This window comes from Gadus macrocephalus, chromosome 3 (assembly GCF_031168955.1).
Source record: "Gadus macrocephalus chromosome 3, ASM3116895v1".
NCBI classification, from domain to species: Eukaryota; Metazoa; Chordata; class Actinopteri; order Gadiformes; family Gadidae; genus Gadus; species Gadus macrocephalus.
The window spans coordinates 12602725-12624089 of record NC_082384.1 but is presented as its reverse complement, the minus strand read 5'-3'; the positions used below and the strand labels follow the sequence as shown (position 1 = coordinate 12624089).

The following is a 21365-nucleotide window of genomic DNA, read 5'->3' as shown; positions in this document are numbered from 1 at the left end:
CCCTGGGACTGGCTGAACGTGACAATCTGAAACTGACAGTCAAATGCAAGCTTGGGAATCTTAATCGTCAGAGGGTATAAATGAATGCAGCATCGGTTTAGACGATCTATAACGTAACGTTTTTGATTTCTAGGAAGGAAACAATATAATGTACGGCTTGATCCTCTGTATATGCAGGGTAAAATGAATCATGAACGTTTATTTCTACGTGAATTATGTGTGTATTATAAATACTTCAACACATTTCTACCATAATATATATATATATACATATTAAAGTATACCGAGTCAACGGTTTGGAACACGAGTATTACGTTTTGTAAATGGTTGTTTGCGGTCAAACATTTTTTGTCAAAATGCCAGAATGTGAAAAACGTATTGACAATTGAAATCAGCGCGGAGCCGCAAATGCCAAAGTGATATTTTGATTTATTAAGATAATAAAGCTACTACTGTACTTGCAAAATAGTGCGCCCTACTGTCGCTATTGCGCATGACTGTACATCGTAATATGAAGTAGGCCTCTTGTTTTTCTTCCCAACCCGAAGTCCTGCCCCCCGATGCAACGTTTAAATAAGCAAAACACGGAGCCTGCAATCGATTATCCGGGAAGGTAAGAGCTTGTAAGAGCTTTAAAATACACCCAATGTCAACGACGTGTTCTTATGTTGAAATGGCAGCGCGGTTATGGCAAGTAAATAGTTTTTTTAGCGTGCGGAAGCGATCGGACTGCAGAGGAGGCTTCGGGACTGTTTCCGCACGCTGGAGGAGAGCAGGGCCCAGTGACCCACATTCAGAGAGTCCCTGCGCACGGGCGGCCGAGCGTGTGAATACCTGCCTGTGTGTATGTGTGTGTGCGGCGGTGTGTGTACATCTGCCGCGAAAAATGTTGTGACTATCGCTTCTTTTCGACATTTGACGGCGAGAAACATGGATTGTTCGTGCGGTGTTCGCTATGATCCGTCTGTGGCAGGATGTTTTGTCACGTTTTCTCGAGGGGACCGCTGGCCAGCGTTACATTTGAGAGATTATTTGCGGCCAATGTCAGCGGCTTGCGTGACAGCTTGAGAGGCTCCCGGCCAGCTTGCGGATAGTGAATCATATCCTCACGTTTTGTCAGTAATAGGTTAACCATTACGTCGTAAATCATATGTATGCCTCCCGTGGAGTGGGAACGGAGCCAGTCGTTTATTTATACATGTGAGTTAACTGTTACCTGGACCGTTTCGGTTCGGGCTTAGTTAGCTCGCTAGCTAGCGTCACGGTCCGTGCTGTTTGGTTGTATAACGAACACCTGTGGATCAAACTGGCCACACTGTCCTCCTGTGCGTATCTGTGTGTGTTTTGGATGTGCGTGGATACTGTCGCTCTACAACGCGATAGTACAAACCCACCAATAATCGCACAACAATCAGAGCCGATTTGAGTTAATCTGGTTCATTGACAGGGCACACGATATAAATAACTAAATGACGCCCTAGATTATCCAAATGGCATTTGATCATGATATATGTTATTACACAATCACAGACGTTGTCAGGTAATGCTAGTGAACACAACGCGCTGAGCTCTGACGTGTGTGTCACTGAGTTCATATATTGTGTTTCAAAGGTGTGACACTGTTGTCAGGATACACACTTGTAAGTTAAAGAGACGTCTCTACAATTGAAAAGATGCCAACTGACCCAGGGAGTCCTACCGAGCTGACACATCATGTCTTTACAAAAACCCCAATATGTAGGTCAATGGAAAAAAAGTGGGTCAAAGGTGTTTTCAAGTATTAAATAATGTTGAGTGAATCATTTCTGGCTTCTAATCAACCTACTGGCCTTTACCAATTGATTTGAATACATTTTTATCAATTAAGTCCCTTCTGGGTAGAGTCATTGACTTTTACAACCTTTTATTTTTTTTTACTTTTCCATTAAGTCAACTCTACATTTAACTGTTTACGATTATTTGTGTGGTTCTAAAGTGCTCATTTTGATGTTGTTTTATAACTTGTAATTCTCATTGTAAGGCATCCTACAGTTTCTGACCCATTTACCCTGTGTGGGCCCCTACTCTTTTTCTTCAGTCAGATTTGCCGGGCAGTCATGTCCTGCCCAGGGGCCGGCACCATGTCACACCCCCAATGACTTTAGAGTCATCCTGGATGAAAGAGTCTGCTTTGACCACTGTTCTTTCACCATCAAGAAAAGTACCTCTGTAACTGGCCCTTCTCACAGACTGCAGTGGGGGTGAGAATCATCTGAATGCACTACTGGCTCTAAGGGATAATTGTGTTGGAGCATCACACTGTCACCATTCGGTTCAACTGCGCTTCACATTTTTTGTAGGTTATACTATGAATATTTTTTATATTTATTTATATTGTTTTGGGAAGGAAGTACAATTTGACATGTTCCAATTGTTAGTTCATATGTTCAGAATGTAACCTATTATACTTTTCAGACTTCTACGTTCTATAGAATTTAAAATACATTAGGAGGATACTTTACATTATCCTCTGTAGAATATGTTTTATTTTACAATTGTACATCTCTATACACATTTGGTTTTATTGACCCATATCGTAGTCCTCCACCAAAATGTGACACTCAAAGAAAATAAAATGCTACCACTACAAACAGGGGCCACATAATCAAAAGTCTGACAGTGTGTCTGCTTCCCCCCAGGTGCTCTTCCAAATGCCTACCTCACGACTAAAGAGCCAATCACTGCCGCGTCAACCCTGAATAACTGCCACCATGACATCTAGCATCGGGTATGCTCCGCCACCTGCAGCCAGCGCACCACCGTTCCTTCACTGCTTCATTTTTATTTCTTTATTTCGATGGTTTCGACCCAAATTCATCCTCAAGCCTTTAGCATGTAGGAATAGCCTTTTGTAGCCATGTGCCACCTTTGGCTGTTATTAACGATGCATGTCTGCTTACCAATCTTCTGGTAATGTAATTACACTTAGATGTGTTCCTATGCTCCTGGAAGAGCCTCAGTTAAGGAAGTAGATACTCAGCACCTGTCTGTTTGTGTCTCCCCCCTTTAGGGATGATTGTAGCATCTTTGATGGGTTGATGGAAGAAGATGAGAAGGACAAAGCAAAACGGTAAGGGGGTCATGTCCTTTCTTGTTCGAGCCTGCAGACACAAGCTCCCTCCCTAGCTTCATGCTTGCGGTATGTTAACCAAGCAAAGTCATCTAGTTCTCATCCTTAATTCAATAATATTCATAATTGAAGGTTTTGATGTTTTGTTATTTTTATATGATAATTTGAAGAAAATTGATTAAAATTAGTCAGGCATTTTGCCTAATTCATTCAATACAAACTGAATGAATCAATGAATTGTTTAGCACAGTTCTTGTTGAGTATTCTTCTTGCCCGTGCGTTTTACATGAACCCTAGTCGACATAGCAACCCACGTCCCCTGCAACTAGCCTGGGGTCCTCCTCATCACGTGGTTGTGTTTCACGTTGCAGTGTGTCCCGGAACAAGTCGGAGAAGAAGCGGAGAGATCAGTTCAATGTCCTCATCAAGGAACTCGGCACCATGCTGCCTGGCAACACCAGGAAGATGGACAAGTCCACCATCCTGCAGAAAAGCATCGACTTCCTTTGTAAACACAAGGGTAGGTACCTGCCTTCGTCCCTCCCCCTCGTGTCATTTATTGTTTCCAGTTGAGATGCCGTCTCTGAGCTGGTTCATCGGCTCGCTGTCTACTGCTCGATGAGCCAATGGGTCGCTTGTTTGTGGATGTCTGGTCAACGCAGCTATGGTCGTGGCTTTGATTCGGTTTTATGGACCTTTTTATGGAGGGTTTACAGTTTAAGCACCATGGCTGTTTTAATAGCATGGCCCATGTATTATTTTCTTAAGCTCTTGTTTAAACGACTTGGTCTACATGGTGTTTTAAGGAGTTTTGTAATTACAAAATAATTAAACCCTGCTGGTTGTTTTGGTTCATAAAGTCTCTCATATTGGATTATAAAAGATATTGCTGAATATCTATTGGACATTTTTCAAGGCAGGAATTCAAGGTATTAAATTACAGAAGATAAATTATAATTGCTTATTGGTGTTTATCGTCTCTCTTTTACATTATATTTAGACAAAATGAATGCATTCATTTAGTTATACACAGGTTATGTATAAGTACTTCGAGTTATTATTTTAATGTTGTGATTGTACCACATACATGCCAATATTGTATAATATAGTACAGCTCTATACAACATTTTACATTTGGATATTGAGCAAAAGGCATATATTGTGATTAGGTTAATACATTCTCCCATATCATGCTGCCCCAGTGGAAATACCTTAAACTAATCAGCACCTGCTGTTTTCCATCAGAGATCACAGCCCAGTCGGAGTCCAGTGAGATCAGACAGGACTGGAAGCCTGCGTTTCTTAGCAACGAGGAATTCACCCAACTCATGCTGGAGGTCAGACATGAAATGACTGCTTATTCTCTGTTTATGTTCACATCCTTATTGCTGTAATTCACTCCTAGCCATCTCATCATTGGATTACAATGTAATTAGTTAATGAAATGAAGGAAAAAAAAAACAATTGTCTAATTGTAATTTTAAAACAGGTTGTTTAAATATCGTCGCTATTTGTGTTTCTCCTTGGTGCTGTATCGATTTAAAAACGGCTCCTGTTTTGTTTACCAGGCACTGGACGGCTTCTTCATAGCAATAATGACTGATGGAAACATCATCTACGTCTCAGAGAGCGTGACCTCACTGCTGGAGCACCTACCGGTCGGTCTCAAATAGCCGCTCAAACAATGTTTGTTCAAGTCTTGTGACCTTGTGGTTTGTTTACCACGCATCCGGGCTACAATTTGAGTGTATGTGTTTGTGTGTGTTTGTGTGTGTGTGTGTGTGTGTGTGTGGTTATGCGCGTGATGTCCGGCAGGCGGACCTGATGGACCAGAACCTGTTAAACTTCCTGCCGCTTGGAGAGCACTCTGATGTCTACAAAGCTCTGTCGACGCACGCCGCGGATCCTGAGAGCCATGGCTCCGATTACCTCAAGAGTCAGTAGCTCACTACACTACACCAGGGAGCTCCTTTAGTCACGCGCTTGCATGGTGGAGTGGAGGCGCCAGGGATTGGAGGAAAGCTGTAGATCCTGTATAACCTCAATGCCGAAGGCTTTGGGTTGGAATCCTGAAACCCAGGATTTAAAATAACTTCCCTCGGGTTATGAATGAAACACAACATTACTAACATAACTGCTCTTGTTGGCTCTTTTCCTGGTCCGAGTCAGACTATTATTATTTTTAAAACCTGTTTATCCTTCATAAATGTATTAATTGCTTTTGAAGTTTTAAAGTAGGCTGTTTTAAAGGCACTGCTGATAACACTTATCATGTATGTATTTATGAGTGTAGTTTTTCGGCTTTGTGTTCTCCCCAGCTAAGAACCAGCTGGAGTTCTGTTGTCACATGCTGCGAGGAGCCATTGACCCGAAGGAGCCCCCTGTCTACGAAAACGTCAAGTTCATCGGAAACTTCAAATCCCTAAACAATGGTAAACTTACGTGATTGCATTTTAAAGTGTAAATTAACCCCCTGTTTCAGCTTGAATTCGGAATCGATGACATTTAAAGAAAAACAATTGTTTTGGGCTGAGTGATTTAGGAAGGAGGGGGCTCTTAATTCCCATAGTTACGACCCACACAAACATTGTGATACTTGTTTTAATTGAGTACCATCGTTGTGTATGTTATAACTAGCGGTGTTATATGCAATGAGCTTAAACACCCTGGCGTTTTACTGTAAGTGTCATCAGAGAAGCTTAAACCTCTCTCAGACATGTGCATCAACATCCATGAAGTGCTGCCCAGATTGAGCTCCACATATCGGCACATACACACACACACACACACACACACACACACACACACACACACACACACACACACACACACACACACACACACACCGTCGTGTTAACCTATAAGTGACCATTGAAGCTTACCTTGTCTCAGACGCGGCCATCAACACAGAAGCGCTGCCCAGACAGAGCTTCACACATCCACACACACCTCGCCGCTGGTGTCCTTTCCTGGTGACGCTGCACTCGGAGCACAGTGCAACGCTCACCAAGGTGTTGTCAGAGAGGGGCAATAACATAGGACTTTACTCCGGTTTTGTCTCAATAGTGGCCAAATTTGAATAACAGTGATACAAAGGCATAAATTGCTATTTTGACGATTAAATAAGATATTACCATGTTTATAAAAAAAACTAAAAACATGAAGCCAACACCATATTAATTGCTAATTGCTTGCTTATTTTTTGATAATTCACCGTTGCTAAGCATATATTGACCGCTGTCAAGGAAGTGGATTTTCTGCCGTCTTTTGTAGCACTCCGCAAGTAGTCCGGTAACTTATCAACCCCAGCTTACTCGGTTGCTAAGCGACGTCAACGTCTTTGGCGGACTATTTCTCTGCTGATCAATACTACAAACGCGGATAACAAATAAATAGTAAAAAGACACACCGTGTGAAGCTAAGTTTTTGTTTTGGCAAGTAGCCGTGGAATAAGCGGGATAATGTATCGGATGTCGCCGGTCATTATCGAAAATAAGCTTATTTTCCCGATAATGACCGGCGTTCCATACATAACACATTCAAGACAAAAATACAAAAAGTCGAGCGATCTGTGTCAACGTTTTTGGATCCTCTTCTCCGAAGCAGCGAGGGATGGGGTGTTATCAATCTGAGATGTGCCAAGCCCCTATAAGAGTCCCCCGTTTGTTGTGCAGTGCCCAACATGACAAGAAACGGTCTGGCGGGGGTGCTGCAGAGATCGCTACAGCCTGCCTTTGATGACCAGGTCTGCTTCGTAGCCACCGTGCGACTGGCTAAGCCTCAGTTTATTAAGGTACACACATGCACGCAAGCACACAGACCCAAGCACACACATGCACACACGCACCAGAGCATGCAAGCACACAGCCCCCAAAAACACACAGTCACACACAGCAGTCCCTCCAGAAAAACGCGATTATGCGATCGCATAATTCAACGAATAATCATCATAAGTCCGCATATTCATGCGGGGGCCGCATTTTTTCCAAATATGCCGCACTTTCACCGCATAAATTGCAGATTTTCGTGCGGGGCTTGCATGATTTCATAATCTCCGCATTTTCGTTGCAAAAAGTCACATATATCTTAGCAGAAAAATGTTGTGCTACCTCACACAAGAGCAGCCATTTCCCCCTGTTGCCATGGGAACTTTATGAAGTGACGTAATTACGCGACGTGTACTTCATGAAAAAGCTGCATTTTTCATGCAGTTCCCGCCATTTTTTAGAGTTCCCGCAATTTCATCACATAACATTGAATAAATATACCGTATATATTTCATAGAATTTTTTAAGAAAACGTGCAGCATAATCAAGGATTATTGGCCGCAACAATCACAAAAAAACGCCAACATTTCTGGAGGGACTGACACAGACATAAACACAATGCTTTACAGTTGTTGGGAGATTGGATACTTGCTGTTAGGGTGCTAATCTCAGGCTCTCCCCAAGGTGAAACTATCATAGCTTATTGTTTCTCTTTGCCCAATGACCCAAAGGTTCAACAATGTAATATGTAGTCTCCTCACACTGAGTGGATGATGCATCCGTAGTTCTGTTCTGCTGTTCTGCTGGTTCCTCATGCTTCTCTGTGTTCGGCCGTTTCCTCAAGTGTCTCTACGTTCTGCTGGTTCCTCATGGTCTATGTGTTCTGCTGGTTCCTCATGGTTCTCTGTGTTCTCGTAGGAGATGTGCACGGTGGAGGAGCCTAATGAAGAGTTCACATCCAGGCACAGTCTAGAGTGGAAGTTCCTTTTCTTGGACCACAGGTAAACTCCACTCAACCCCCATTGATTCTGTCTCATGCAATACATACAAATATACAATGTCAAATCGTAACACAATAGCACACAAAATAGTGACAACACGTGTGTTTGCTTTGTCTTTAAGATATGTATTCTTTTTTGTGTTTTGTTAAATATAAATAGAAGAACAAAACTAATCTCAAATGTGTCATGACGAATTAACCAAGAGTACACTCTTAGTTATGGGTCCATCAGTTGATGTTGATCATGTGATTTCTCCTCGCCAGGGCTCCACCAATCATAGGCTACCTGCCTTTCGAGGTTTTGGGAACATCGGGGTATGACTATTATCACGTGGACGACCTGGAGATACTGGCGAAATGCCACGAGCACTGTGAGTGTGGCGTACACACCGCCTTACAATGGCCTTGTATTCATTAACAAATGTGCTCCGGTATCAGCCCGCTCTGTATCGGCCTTGAGAAGCCAAATTATTTTTTGCGCTGTGGGTGGCTGCTTTAGACATCACCGATGGCCCAGTCTGATAGCGCAGCGTTGGACTGTTGCGCTAGCTCACTGCAGTCCTTCTCCGTGCACACCTGCCGTGCCGTTAATACTACACCTTCTGCTCTGACTGACTCATGGTGACGCTCAGAAAGCCTCTTCTTACCCCGGCTCCACTCGAGTGTCTGCGCGCTATCTTGCCTCAGGTGGCACGCCAACCAAACCTTGAGTTATATTCATGCCTTAGCAGTGATGGGCGGTTTGCTGTTTGTTGTAGGAAGCTTCATTTCTTGGCCTGCAAAATCTGCCTCTCCCCAAAGAGATTTTATTTATGTCAATCCACATGGATTGAAGAGGGAAACAAGCCATACTTCGCCTTTTCCTACATTTGTAAAGGCAGCTGCACATAAAGTCTGACAAATTGTCAACAAGTGAGGCGGATCAGAGGAGCGCATTTATGTTTGTTTTACTCGAGAAATAAGTGCCTTTAGTCCACTACTAATGAGATTCTGAGAACTGAAGGGACTACCAAGCAATGAGGCTAATACCGACCAGCTGTAAACAGCATGCGTATAGTGGCAGTTAATAAGCACTTTAACCAAAGAGCCTGCAATTCCCATTAGGGTACTGTAGCACTGTTGGAGCCAAGGTACTGGGACGGTGTCATTTAAGTAATGGTTTAAAAGCCATGGTTGGTTCATAAGCTTTTGAAAATGGAATTAGATTGCTTGCTTCCATGTTTTTCAAAAACTCAAAAACTTTCATTGGTTCATAATATCTTTCCTTTAAAATGGAATACCTGCTTGTAGATTCTTAATGCTTTTGCAGTCTGTAATTGGAGCAATTCATCTATGCTAGGAATTATTTTTGATTCTGCGAAAGGTTCTGGTGTTTTATAAACACTTTCGTCAGTCAGGAATGATCTTTATTTTCCATTGAATTACTTTTTATGTAGGTTGTATAAATACATGAGTGATGGACTAAAGTACTTTGAATTATTGACAATATTTCAATGAATGAATTCTCGTGTGGACCGAGCATGCTCATAAGGGTACATTCCCCCACGACTGTTTCAAGTCGCCCTCTCTGTGAACCTTCCTACGTCCTTCTCCCTGACTGCCTGGCCCCTCTGCAGTGATGCAGTACGGTAAAGGGAAGTCGTGCTACTACCGCTTCCTGACCAAAGGTCAGCAGTGGATCTGGCTCCAGACCCACTGCTACATCACCTACCACCAGTGGAACTCCAGGCCAGAGTTTATAGTCTGCACACATACGGTTGTCAGGTAAAGACACTCAAATGTGTCTATTTTCTTTTCTTATCTTCATGGAAACACCCGTTTCTACAATGAATAAAAATCCACTGTGACTGTGACAATATTGCAATATCCATAAGAAACAACAATGTTGATCGGTACAGTCCGATTATTTTACGAAAAGGTCACCCTCGTTTGACTCGATTGATTAAGTAATTTAACTAATTGATTCCTCTATCCCGTTGTGTCCCTTTTATTTTTTAATCCATAATCTTGCTAGCTGGCTTTTCTAGACGACTGATGCGAGGACTTCAAATGTCCCATGAACCCTGCATCTCATTTGGTCTTCTGTTTGTTTGTGTGTCCTTCCGTGTGTCTGTCCATCTGTGTGTCCGTGTGTGTGTTTGTCTGTGTGTCTGTACCTGTGTTTGTGTGTCTGTCTGTCAATCCGTCTGTGTGTCTGTCTGTCCATCTGTCTGTCCATGATTGTGTGTGTGTGTGTGTGTGTGTCTGTCCATCCATCCATGTGTCTGTGTGTGTGTCTGTCCATCCATCTGTGTGTGTGTGTGTGTGTGTGTGTGTGTGTGTGTGTGTGTGTGTGTGTGTGTGTGTGTGTGTGTGTGTGTGTGTGTGTGTGTGTGTGTGTGTGTGTCAATCCGTCTGTGTGTCTGTCTGTCCATCTGTCTGTCCATGATTGTGTGTGTGTGTGTGTGTGTGTCTGTCTGTCCATCCATCCATGTGTCTGTGTGTGTGTCTGTCCATCCATCTGTGTGTGTGTGTGTGTGTGTGTGTGTCTCCAGCTATGCTGAGGTGCGGGCCGAGCAGCGCAGGGAGCTGGGGATCGAGGAGTCTGCTCCAGAGGTCACTGCTGACAAGGTGACCCACTGCGTCCTCTCCCCCACCCACACCTCTCAATACGAGCAGTCCTGCACTTGATGTAGAAACCCTGGACGGATCCAGAGGGTTTCCTGGACAGAGTTGATTTGGGATCACGTGGGGTCATTTGTTGCCTCATTAGATTAATCCAAAGTGTCTTTTCATGTTGTCTCACCCAAAATAGAATCAATATAAATACCTGACTGAGTTGGGGCTATACCCTCATGCTCTGTGTAAGCCTGGCATTGGGACAAGATGGCAAGATGACAAGGAAAACCAGTCAGAAAGTTTATGAGCGTTCGTTGTGTGTCTTATGGATTGTGACAAAGACAACCATAAAACAGTGGAGGGAGCCAGTTGAAGACAGCAAGCTATGTTTGCAACACACCGTCTAGACACTGTCTCCTCCTTGATATTAGGGAGATTATTTAATATCAACAGCCTCGAAAGCAGACGAAGGTCGTCAGCTGCTCATGGGAGGGGAGTTCTGATAAAACATGTTCTCTGAGCCAATCAGCAGCATCGCGGCGTCACCCAGACATCGATCAGGAAGTCTGGGAAAGAACGTATTGGCATCGACTGAGAGTTTCCACCGTCCTGGACGCTAACGATGATGTACATCCATAGTGCTTCCAATGTGCGCAGTGGTGACCTCACGATTTTAGCTCCACCTAATGACCTATCAGTCAACAGAGCTGAACATATGTGACCATTAGAACTGAACATGTGATCATACGTACTGTCATGTCCCAGCATCGCTCCATCCGTTTGTAGTAATACGTGCGTTAAGCCGTTTAAGGTTATTGTCAATTGAAACTTTACTACTTATTATTTAACTAATATATTCTGAAACTTGGTAATATTAGTCTAGTTGTACACTAAATATATATACTATATGTATATATCCCTTTCAGAGATCTACTCTGTTGCTAAATTCCCTTTGTGTGTGTGTGTTTGTGTGTCTGTCGGTCTGTGCATTTGTGTGTGTCTGTGTATGTCTGTATCTATATGTGTGAGTGTGTGTGTGTATGTGTATGTCTGTGTGTGTGTGTGTGTGTGTGTGTGTGTGTGTGTGTGTGTGTGTGTGTATGTGTATGTATGTGTGTGTGTGTGTGTGTGTGTGTGTGTGTGTGTGTGTGTGTGTGTGTCGGTGTGTGTGTGTGTGTGTGTGTGTGTGTGTGTGTGTGTGTGTGTGTGTGTGTGTATGTGTATGTATGTGTGTGTGTGTGTGTGTGTGTGTGTGTGTGTGTGTGTGTGTGTGTGTGTGTGTGTATGTGTATGTCTGTGTGTGTGTGTGTGTGTGTGTGTGTGTGTATGTGTATGTATGTGTGTGTGTGTGTGTGTGTGTGTGTGTGTGTGTGTGTGTGTGTGTGTGTGTGTGTGTGTGTGTGTGTGTGTGTGTCGGTGTGTGTGTGTGTGTGTGTGTGTGTGTCTGTTCAGAGCCAGGACTCTGAGTCTGAGTCCCAGCTGAATACTTCCAGCCTGAAGGAGGCGCTGGAGCGCTTTGAGCCAAGCCAGACGCACTCTGAGTCCTCCCGCAGCTCGCAGAAGTCCTCCTCCCACATCTCCGACAACACATGCACTTGTAAATACGCACACACACACACACACACACACACACACACACACACACACACACACACACACACACACACACACACACACACACACACACACACACACACACACACACACACACACACACACACACAAACATGCAATATCCCACTCTACTTCTATACCACCCACACACACAATACGACATAACACACACACACACACATGTACTACCAAACACACACGTACCCACGCAATATAAAGTCACACACAAACACACACATACACACACACACGCACTACCACCCTCTCCCTGTCTCTATCTCACCCACAGTGACACACATGTAACAGCCAGGGCCTCCAACACACAGACGACCCAGGCCTCTCGTATAGGAGAGAGGGTCAACTGACGCCCAGACGAGAGGCCGTACTACAGGACGGTGACTCGGTGTGTGTGTGAGGGCGGGCTCTCATGAGTGCGTCTCGGTGTCTCCCCCGTCTCCGCAGCCACGGCCTCCAAGCTGCACATGGACACGGCCACGCCCCCCCGCCAGTCGCTGGCCTCCACCATGGAGGTGGCGTCGCAGCGGCGGTCCTCCATCAGCAGCCAGGTGACAGCCGGCCGGGCGCCGCCGCCGACACCTCCCCATGTGGCTCCCTATGAGCCAGAGGATAGGACTCCATCAAGGGGACACCCATTCTAATGATCATGATCCTATCGTTATTATTAATATGTCGATATTTGTGATCAGAGCGATTATTTGACACATGTATTTCACTTGGTTGGATGTTGTTTATTCACCTGTAATATAAATAATTTCCACAAAAATATAAACAATGTAATGGTTGGTAATGGGCTCCCCAAAAGGCCCGGGAGCGGTTTCTAACAGCTTTTGTTGTTGTTTCTGTTTGTAGTCCATGAGCTCTCAGACCACGAGTCAGAGTGTCACTCCAGCCATGATCAATCAACAACAACAACAGCAGCAACAACAACAACAACAACAACAGCAACAGCAGCAGCAACAACAACAACAGCAAACACAACAACTACAGCAGCAGCAACAACAACAGCAACTGCAGCAACAACAACAGCAACAACAACAACCCCAGCCACTCCAGACGGTGCAGGTGGGACATGATGTGTGATCTTGATTACATGTGTGTGTATTACACAACCTTTAAAGCAAGGCTAGGCAATTGCCAGAAACCAGCCTCGGTTCGCTCGCTTTTGAAAATGTTCAACTGAGAACATCCGATCCCAGCCGACAGCCCCGATGTTATCATCAAGGAGTTGTTCCCCGAGTAGCTGGGGCCGGCCACCATGTAACGTGCTGGAGTCCCGCCCCCCCCCCCCCCCCCCCCCCCCCCCCTCCCCAGGTGAGCGCCATGCAGCACCTGAAGGAGCAGCTGGAGCAGAGGACCAGGCTGATCCAGGCCAACATCCAGAGGCAGCAGGAGGAGCTGCGCCACATCCAGGACCAGCTGCAGAGGGTCCAGGGCCCGGCTGTACAGGTACCTGTCCCTGCCTCGCCGTCGCCGCCGCCACCGCTGTGGCCACACGGTTTAAACACCGTGCTCAATAGCAGTTTGTGTCGCGCATAGCCGGCTGTGCCCGTGGTCAGGCGTGGCTATTGTGACGTGTAACAGTGACCTCAACCAGTGTGCGTGCGTGTGTGTACGCCGCCTGCTGAGAGGCTCTGACTCCCTGGCCCCAGATGTTCCTGCAGCCGCCGCAGGGGGCGTCCATGAACGTCCAGCTGCCTCCCGTGGGCTCGGTGCAGCAGACCACCACGCTGACCAATCAGATCCAGCAGATCCAGCAGAGCGCCGCCACGCACACAGGGAGTCAGCAGATCACCCTCCAGCCACCTCCCCAGCACACCCAGCAGACCTTACAGCAGCACCCCAACGCCCTCGCACAGGTACACACACACACACACACACACACACACACACACACACACACAGCAATGTGATGCACTACTACACACATGCTCACTGTGTGGAGTTAGCATGCGCTGCTCATGTCCCCTTCAGGGGTTCTTGTGTTTCCCCTGCAGGGAGAGATATGCATGGTGAGACAAACCACACCAAAATCAAGAAGCCATAGCTAAAAATAGTGTCTGAGAATGACACATTGTGCTCCCGGCTGGGGGGAGGGGCCTTTTTGGGGGTGAATACCAGAGCTGGAGGTCTCGAGTCACATGGCTTGACTCAAGTCACATGATTTGACTCAAGGCACAAGGCTCAGCTAATATTGAAAACAGACTGGACTTGACTATGACTTTGTATTCACGACTTTGGACTTGACCTAGACTTCGAAAAATAGAGGTGTGCATATGTCATCTGCATGTGCGCGAGTATGTGGAAAAAACATGTATTGTAATTTGTATATAAAGATATGAATACATATATTAGTAACGATATATCGAAAGATGAGAGGTGGCTCCTCAGCCTCTTTCATGGGCCCAGCAGGGAGGGAGGTCACTGAAGTGATGACGATGCCCCCCCCCCCCCCCCAGACCCAGGCCCAGCCACAGGGCTCCGTGTCCGCTCCCCTCTACAACACTATGATGATCTCCCAGCCGGGGCAGCCCAACCTGCTGCAGATCAGCACCAGCCTGCCCCAGACCAACCCCCAGCAGGGCGCCACCGTGACCACCTTCACTCAGGACCGCCAGATACGGTAGGACGGCCCCCCGCGCCCACCCTGCCCCCAGGGGCCCTTCTCTAGGACTTCCTGGTCTGGGTTTTGGTGTTATGATTTTTTATGATCTGTGATACATTGCAGACATCTGTTTCTGATCAAACGTTGGTGTTCTTACAAGTACACATAGGAAAATTAAGAATGCACAGCACACGCACACACTCATGCATGTATATATATATTTATATATATATATATATATATATATATATATATATATATATATATATACACGCTTAGATTGAGAAAGTGAATAACTAAACAATGGAAAAAGACAGTTATCGCATGTAAGCTGGGTTTACTGCTGCTGGCAGTAAACCCAAAATAGATATTATTTTTACACGGAAATATGTAGAAACAGGAGTAAAATCGTATGCTCTCCTGTGTCTCTAAGCTGCACGGTGGCGATTCTGCCCCTTAAATCGAATGGCTTGATGTTTGAATAATCCCCTGTTGACAACGTGTGTTGCTCCTCCCCCTATCCTCGCCCCGCCCCCCTGTTGTGACTCCTCCCCCCGCTGCGTGCTACGTCCAGGTTTCCCGCGGGCCAGCAACTGCTCACCAAGCTGGTGACGGCGCCCATGGCGTGCGGCGCGGTCATGGTGCCGACCTCCATGTTTATGGGCCAGGTGGTCACGGCCTACAACCCCTTCGGAGGACAGCAGGTGAGGGCGAGAACAGCCCACAAGTTATAGCGTCACGACGACTATAAAGACTTTGCTCTGCACGGCGACGAGTCAAAACTAGGCTGGGTTCCAGTGCATTAAGGAGTAGTGCTCGTAGATGTAAAGCCTCTTCGCACTTCATCGAATGTCCCTCTTCAGAGTTTGGTAATAAATCGAGGAGAAATTGGAAGAAAGTGGGTCCGCTCTCCATTCCCCCCCACTACGAACAGTAGATATGCGTGTGTCCACGTTGGTTCCTTATCTAGTAAGTTCTGCCTTCCCTCAGCAGGCCGGACAGACGCAGACCCTCACGCTTCAGCCCGCACAGGCCCCCCAAGGCCAGCAGGACAACCAAAACCAGACCACCCTGGTGACCCAGAGTCAGCAGGGCCAGCAGCAGCAGCAGCAGTTCCTCCAGGTGACCCACAGGGGGCAGCACACACTGCTGAATCATCCTGATGTATGTTTTACGCCCTCTGTTGTTTTTGTGTATGTCTGTGTGTGTGTGTGTGTGTTTGTCTGTGTCTGTCTGTCTGTCTGTCTGTCTGTCTGTCTGTCTGTCTGTCTGTCTGTCTGTCTGTCTGTCTGTCTGTCTGTCTGTCTGTCTGTATGTCTTTGTGTGTGTCTGTCTGTGTCTGTCTTTGTCTGTCTGTTTGTCTGTATTTGTGTGTGTGTGTGCGTGCCGTTATGCTTTTCTTTATAATGGCTATTCGTCTGTATTGTGTCCTTAACACAAATGATCATTTTAAAGATGATGGGGATGCCGGCTGTGTGCATTTGGGGCCAATATTCTACCAGCAGGTGTGAGTGTGATGAGCGCCTACAAGCCGCTTCTAAATCTGCCCTGCGACATGGTGACATCACATGGGGGAGTGTCCACCCAGATGTAAAATGGATGGATCAGCCAACCACTTGCTACAGTCCACTGGGTAGGCCGGTGTACTGATCTGTCCATCAGTCCTCGGAAGGCCACTCCCACTTGCGGCGTCTCCATGTCGCCGGGCAGACTGTGGAACTCTATTGATAATCTGTGGCCTTTTGATAATCCCACGTCAAATCTCATATTCCGTCACCATTCCGTCGCCAAGGGAACCCGTCTTCTCCACGGCAACCAGTCCACCCAGCTCATCCTGCAGGCGGCGTTCCCTCTGCAGCAGCAGGGCACCTTCACCCAGGCCCCGCAGCAACAGCAACCACAACCGCAACCACAACCACAACCACAACCACAGCAGCAGCAGCAGCAGCAGCAGCTACCACAGCAGCAGCATCAGCAGCAGCTCCAGGCGCTCCACCCGAGGCACCAGCAGCAGCTGAAGGTCCAGCCCCAGAAGCAGCAGAAGGTGGCCTCCTCACACCGGACTGACGGTCAGCCTCAGTAGTGAGGCCAGAAAACCCCCCCCCCCCCTCTTTCTCTCTCTCTCTCTCTCTCTCTCTTGCTCTCTCTGTCTCTCTACCTTAAGCTAATATGTAGGGGAGGAGGGGGCGTGGTCAAAGTATAACAAACTTCAATTTTTTTCCCCACTAGAGGGCCGTCATTTCTTTTCACTCTCTTTTCCAAGCCTGAAAATAAATGAACTGTTAAGGAGGAAAAGTAGGAACACATGTTGCCACGGCAACCCTGCTGGATGAGACGGAACATGCCACCCCCCCCCCCACACCCTCCCCGTTCCCTGGGAGGCAGAGGCTCAAGTGCGGTCCCTGGTCTCTGAAAAGCTTGACGAACACACAGAGAACGGATCATCACCATGGTAACGAAAGACTGTTTTTAAAAGGCTGGGTCGCGGTTGGACCTGTACAGAAATACTGTATAATAAAGAAGACTTATCTTTGTAAATAATACACAATATAGCCTAACAAGGAAAAAACAAAAACAGAAATGTAGTATTTTATATGATTGCATGGAACGAAATAACTGTGTACCTAAGCTTACATCGGTCGGTTTTTATGGAAAAAAACTAATTGTACTTTTTATTTTATTTTTAGTGTGTGTCGTGGTCAATGACGGGGGCGGGGCTGTGTTCTCCATAGCCACGCCCCTCTCTCTCCCCCCCTCCCCCCCGATGAGCGTCGAGCCGCCCTTTCCACACGCTTTGTGTCCTAAATCCACCCTAACTACACGGTTACTATAGAGGGCGTAGGACGGGTAGTGAGCTGCGGCTGAAGGCAATGCGAAGCAGGATGATCACTGTGTTCAGTGGTCCCAAGTGCCAATAGCAACATAATTAACCTTTATTTTCTTCTTCTTTTGGAAAACTATTGAAAGAAGTATATATATATTTCCATCAGAATATAACCCAGAATAAAACGTGTGTGTGTGTGTGTGTGTGTGTTTGTGTGTGTGTCTGTTTGTGTGTATATATAGTAGGGATTATTTTTTGAAAGTCAGAGAGCCCTATACAAGACGCAGTATATCTTCAAACCCCCCGGATTATATAGCACTTAATGTGGTTGTGTACAGTAAATCACTATCAAGACCCGGTTCTTTGTAATCTCTGTGCATATGTGTGTGTATCTGTGTGTGTGTGTGTGTGTGTGGCTAGGGTATCTTGGAGAAAAGAGTTCTTGCAAGGAACATAGGTCTGTTTGTGCATGCTTGTTGGTGTGCTCTTGCGTGTGCGTGCGTGAGTGCGTGTGTGTGTGTGTGTGTGTGTGTGTGTGTGTGTGCACGGGCCAGCCAGATAGCCCATGGTGTCTTACAATAATTGACTTAGTAAGCTTTGGTAGAGTTCGGTGGATGGTACTTGTATTCTCAGGAATGGTGAAAGGTTAGCTCCTGCCTCAGTGTGGAGAACAAGAGAGGACAGGACGACCCCCCCCCCCCCCCCCCCCCCCCCAGCCCCCAGCCCCCTATGTGAGGAGGCGGGAAAAGGAAAGACCCCCGGTCTTCTGGAGCCATCCTCGACCCGTCCTGTCGCTCCCCAGGACCCCCCTAGGACCTCGTGCAGTACACGCCCACTCTCCGTCGACAGCAGACGGAGGGCTAGCCAGGGCAACTGATCCCACCCCCAGTGGGGTCGGGCCTGACGACTCACCTTCACAAAGAAGTTGTAAGCCATATCAAAACGGAGGGGCCTTGGATCGGAGCAGGAAGACGTTAAACGGTGGGAGAAGGAGGGCTAAAAACGTGGGAGTGATTTTTGGTGTGCGTGGGTCGGCGGGAATGTGTCTTTGAGCTTTCGTTGGTGTTGTGTGTTGTTTGGTGTCCTTTTAGTCTACTTGCTCTCGTCACTCGTTGGGGAAGGGGGGAGGGGTGTAGTAGGCACGCCGATGGCGCCGCGTCGTCGCGGCGACGTTCTCATTGGGGGGAAAAGGAAGACGGAGACCCAAAGATTCCCATTGAAGGAGACGACTTTATATTGAGGCTGCAGCTAATGGCATTGTTTCAACTGGAGGTGTGTGACATGGGGCCGTCGCTTTGTACGAGCCCCTGCCCTGGGTTAGGTAAAGGCTGTCTGGTTTTTTTTCAACTGGGATGTAAAGGAAAGCATTTTTCTCCTTCTCAAATGGGGAACTGAGGGGCCAGTTGGTTCCCCCCAACCCCAAGCGATAGCCAATCAGTTCTTGCGTTGCAGTAAAAAGAAAGATACACATTTTTTCAAGAAACTTCCTCTTAGGGTTAGAGTGTTGGAGGACGGACTAGCCTGGGTGTGGCATAGCCCCACCCGAATGTGTGTGTGTATTTGTGTGCGTGTGTGTGTGTGTGTGTGTGTGAGAGAGAGAGAGAGAGTAGCCACATGTGTGGGTATACGAGTCACTGTAACCAGTTTTAGCTTCCTAGCAATGGCATCAGATGAATGGATGTGAACGAAGCAATGCAAAGCATCACTACGAACAGGTTCAAAGAATACAGGCACTTATTTCTGATTTCTGATTCTTTTTTTTTCTGGTTTCGAGTCAGGTGACCTATAGAATAGTGAAAGACACGGAAACGAATCACATCAGACTACGAAGTAAATAGAGATCCTTCAGGATGTAAACTGTGAGTGGGGAGTGTGGATTTCTTTGAGGGGTCAACGAGAGCCGGACAGCAATATGCGGGACCACCCCGGGGTCGCTCAGGTCCTATAGGGGCCCTCCAGCCCGCTGAGGGGCCCTCCAGCCCGCTGAGGGGCCGCTGGTGAGACGTTGTTCCACAGGGCGCCACGGAAACCAAGTCCAAAGAATGTAAAGCTGTAGTATTAGTTTAGTTGTATCTTTTTGTGCTCTCAAAGACGAATGGATGTGATCACTTGCTGAGAGAAACGAAGAGAGCCTCTGGGGAAAGGGCGTGTCATGACGGGAAGTAAAGGTTTTGTGGGAAATGTCAATCGAATTGGTTGGCTTCACGGTTGTAAACGTGCCAGTGCTGCGGCTCTGTAACTACACACTGGATTGCTTGTCGCCATCTAAAGGTTAGGGTTAGTGTACAGTCTATGATCTGTCCAAATCAAAGAACTATGGTGCACTGTAAAATACAAAACAGATTAACAGGTGCTGTTTCCCATGAAATGGTGCGGTCAAAAAGATGTACGATACGACCAAATCAATCAAGTTTGTTAGGTCTTGTTTTTCGATTTAAACTTGTTTGTATGGTTCATGTTTTTTATATATTCAAGAAAATATGTTGAAATTGGTCTTTATAACATCCAGTGTAAAATAATGTAATTGTGACACATTGCGACGTAAGATGAGCCTTTTTTGTTCTGTTCAGGAGGAACCTGCATCATTTTAACTATTGTACCGTATTTTCCGGACTATAAGTCGCGTTTTTTTTGTAGTTTGGCTTGCCCTGCGACTTATATTTCGAAGCGATTTATATGCCAAAATTGTGTGTACATAATCTTTGGCCGCAAGATGGCACCGTCATTCATTAGGCCTACAACTGAACGCTGCAAGCCTACTGCACCACCGAATAAATTATAAATAAACTAGACCGTAGACAAAACAAAAGAGAACACAAAATAAAATGCCGCCAAAAAGAAAAAGCTATACTGCACAATTTAAACTGCAGATTATAAAGTATGCAGCCGAAAACGGCAATCGAGCAACAGAAAGAAAGTTTGGGGTGAGTGAAAAACTTGTCCGGGACTGGCGAAAAGCCGGGACTGGCGAATAGCCTATATTGCTATTGCAATTATATTCAGTCTCTCCAGACTAAACGTTCTTGTTTAAATGTTTAAAAATAAATGCGACTTATACACCGATGCGACGTAGGCCTATATATGTTTTTTTCCTCGTCATGGAGCATTTTTTGACTGATGCGACTAATACTCGGGAGCGACGTATAGTCCGGAAAATACGGTAGTTTATAACCTTTAGGTGGCAGTAAAGACAAGACATTGGTCTGTTGTGTAGTCTCTTTTAATATCTGCTCTGAGAAAACATTAAAAGTGTGTTTCGTCGAATGATTTGGGAGCTAGGATATTTTGAACGGCATGCCAAGAAAGTACGGTTAAATCCCAGCCCTAACTCTCCCCTCACACCGGGAACATCTGTAGACCCTTCATACAGAGGTTTATAACAAAGGACGGAATCAGGTTTGGTTAACTGTGGGTCTGTATGCAAGATGTCCATAATGAGTCCAAGATGTCCATAATGAGTCCACCTCTGTGATAAAGGCCCCTGCGCCTAATTGTTCTGTACAGCTAGTATTCTTTACACACGGCACCAGTATTCAGTGTGAAATGGTGCTATCTGCTTATCTATACTGTACTGTATGTATGTAAGTCTCCATATTTTGCTCATCTACTGTGCTCCTTTATTCACCCCAAAGTAAAATGTAACAATGTATATTTTGAAGCAAGATGTTTGCTATCGTTATAACCCCAGACTGCCCCCTACTGGACGTTTTGAAAATAAAACCAACTGCAAATTATTATACATGAAACAATTCTATTTGTCTTGTTTTTTTCCGTACATTGTACATCATATTTACATTAAATAAATTGTGCTGTGTGTAATTAGACGGTAG

General features: G+C 46.0%; 1 protein-coding gene across 5 annotated transcripts; it reads left to right on the top strand.

Annotated features, from left to right (window-relative positions):
- The first annotated feature begins 458 nt into the window (after positions 1-458).
- Positions 459-21284, top strand: LOC132453409 (circadian locomoter output cycles protein kaput-like). 5 transcript variants are annotated; one of them, XM_060046210.1, is made up of 23 exons: positions 459-613; positions 2078-2240; positions 2679-2767; positions 3050-3109; positions 3481-3629; positions 4355-4446; positions 4678-4767; positions 4925-5045; positions 5428-5541; positions 6784-6902; positions 7795-7877; positions 8141-8247; positions 9493-9640; positions 10411-10486; positions 11927-12071; positions 12551-12654; positions 12959-13171; positions 13421-13555; positions 13759-13965; positions 14566-14729; positions 15286-15415; positions 15705-15833; positions 16504-21284. In XM_060046210.1, exons 3-23 carry the CDS (start codon positions 2751-2753, stop codon positions 16792-16794), a joined length of 2694 nt encoding a protein of 897 aa, XP_059902193.1. In that variant the 5' UTR covers positions 459-613; positions 2078-2240; positions 2679-2750; the 3' UTR covers positions 16795-21284. The 5 variants fall into 5 exon arrangements, with proteins under 5 accessions (XP_059902193.1, XP_059902189.1, XP_059902192.1 ...); XM_060046206.1 differs by having other exon boundaries at positions 15702-15833; XM_060046209.1 differs by having other exon boundaries at positions 2078-2335; positions 15702-15833.
- Positions 21285-21365: the final 81 nt, after the last annotated feature.

What these genes read in the sequence shown, in the direction of transcription:
- LOC132453409 (XM_060046206.1), top strand. An exon ending in CACTGCTGGAGCACCTACCG is followed by an intron (nt 4,768 to 4,924) that starts GTCGGTCTCAAA and finishes GATGTCCGGCAG; the next exon opens with GCGGACCTGATGGACCAGAA. An exon ending in CTCCGACAACACATGCACTT is followed by an intron (nt 12,072 to 12,550) that starts GTAAATACGCAC and finishes CCGTCTCCGCAG; the next exon opens with CCACGGCCTCCAAGCTGCAC.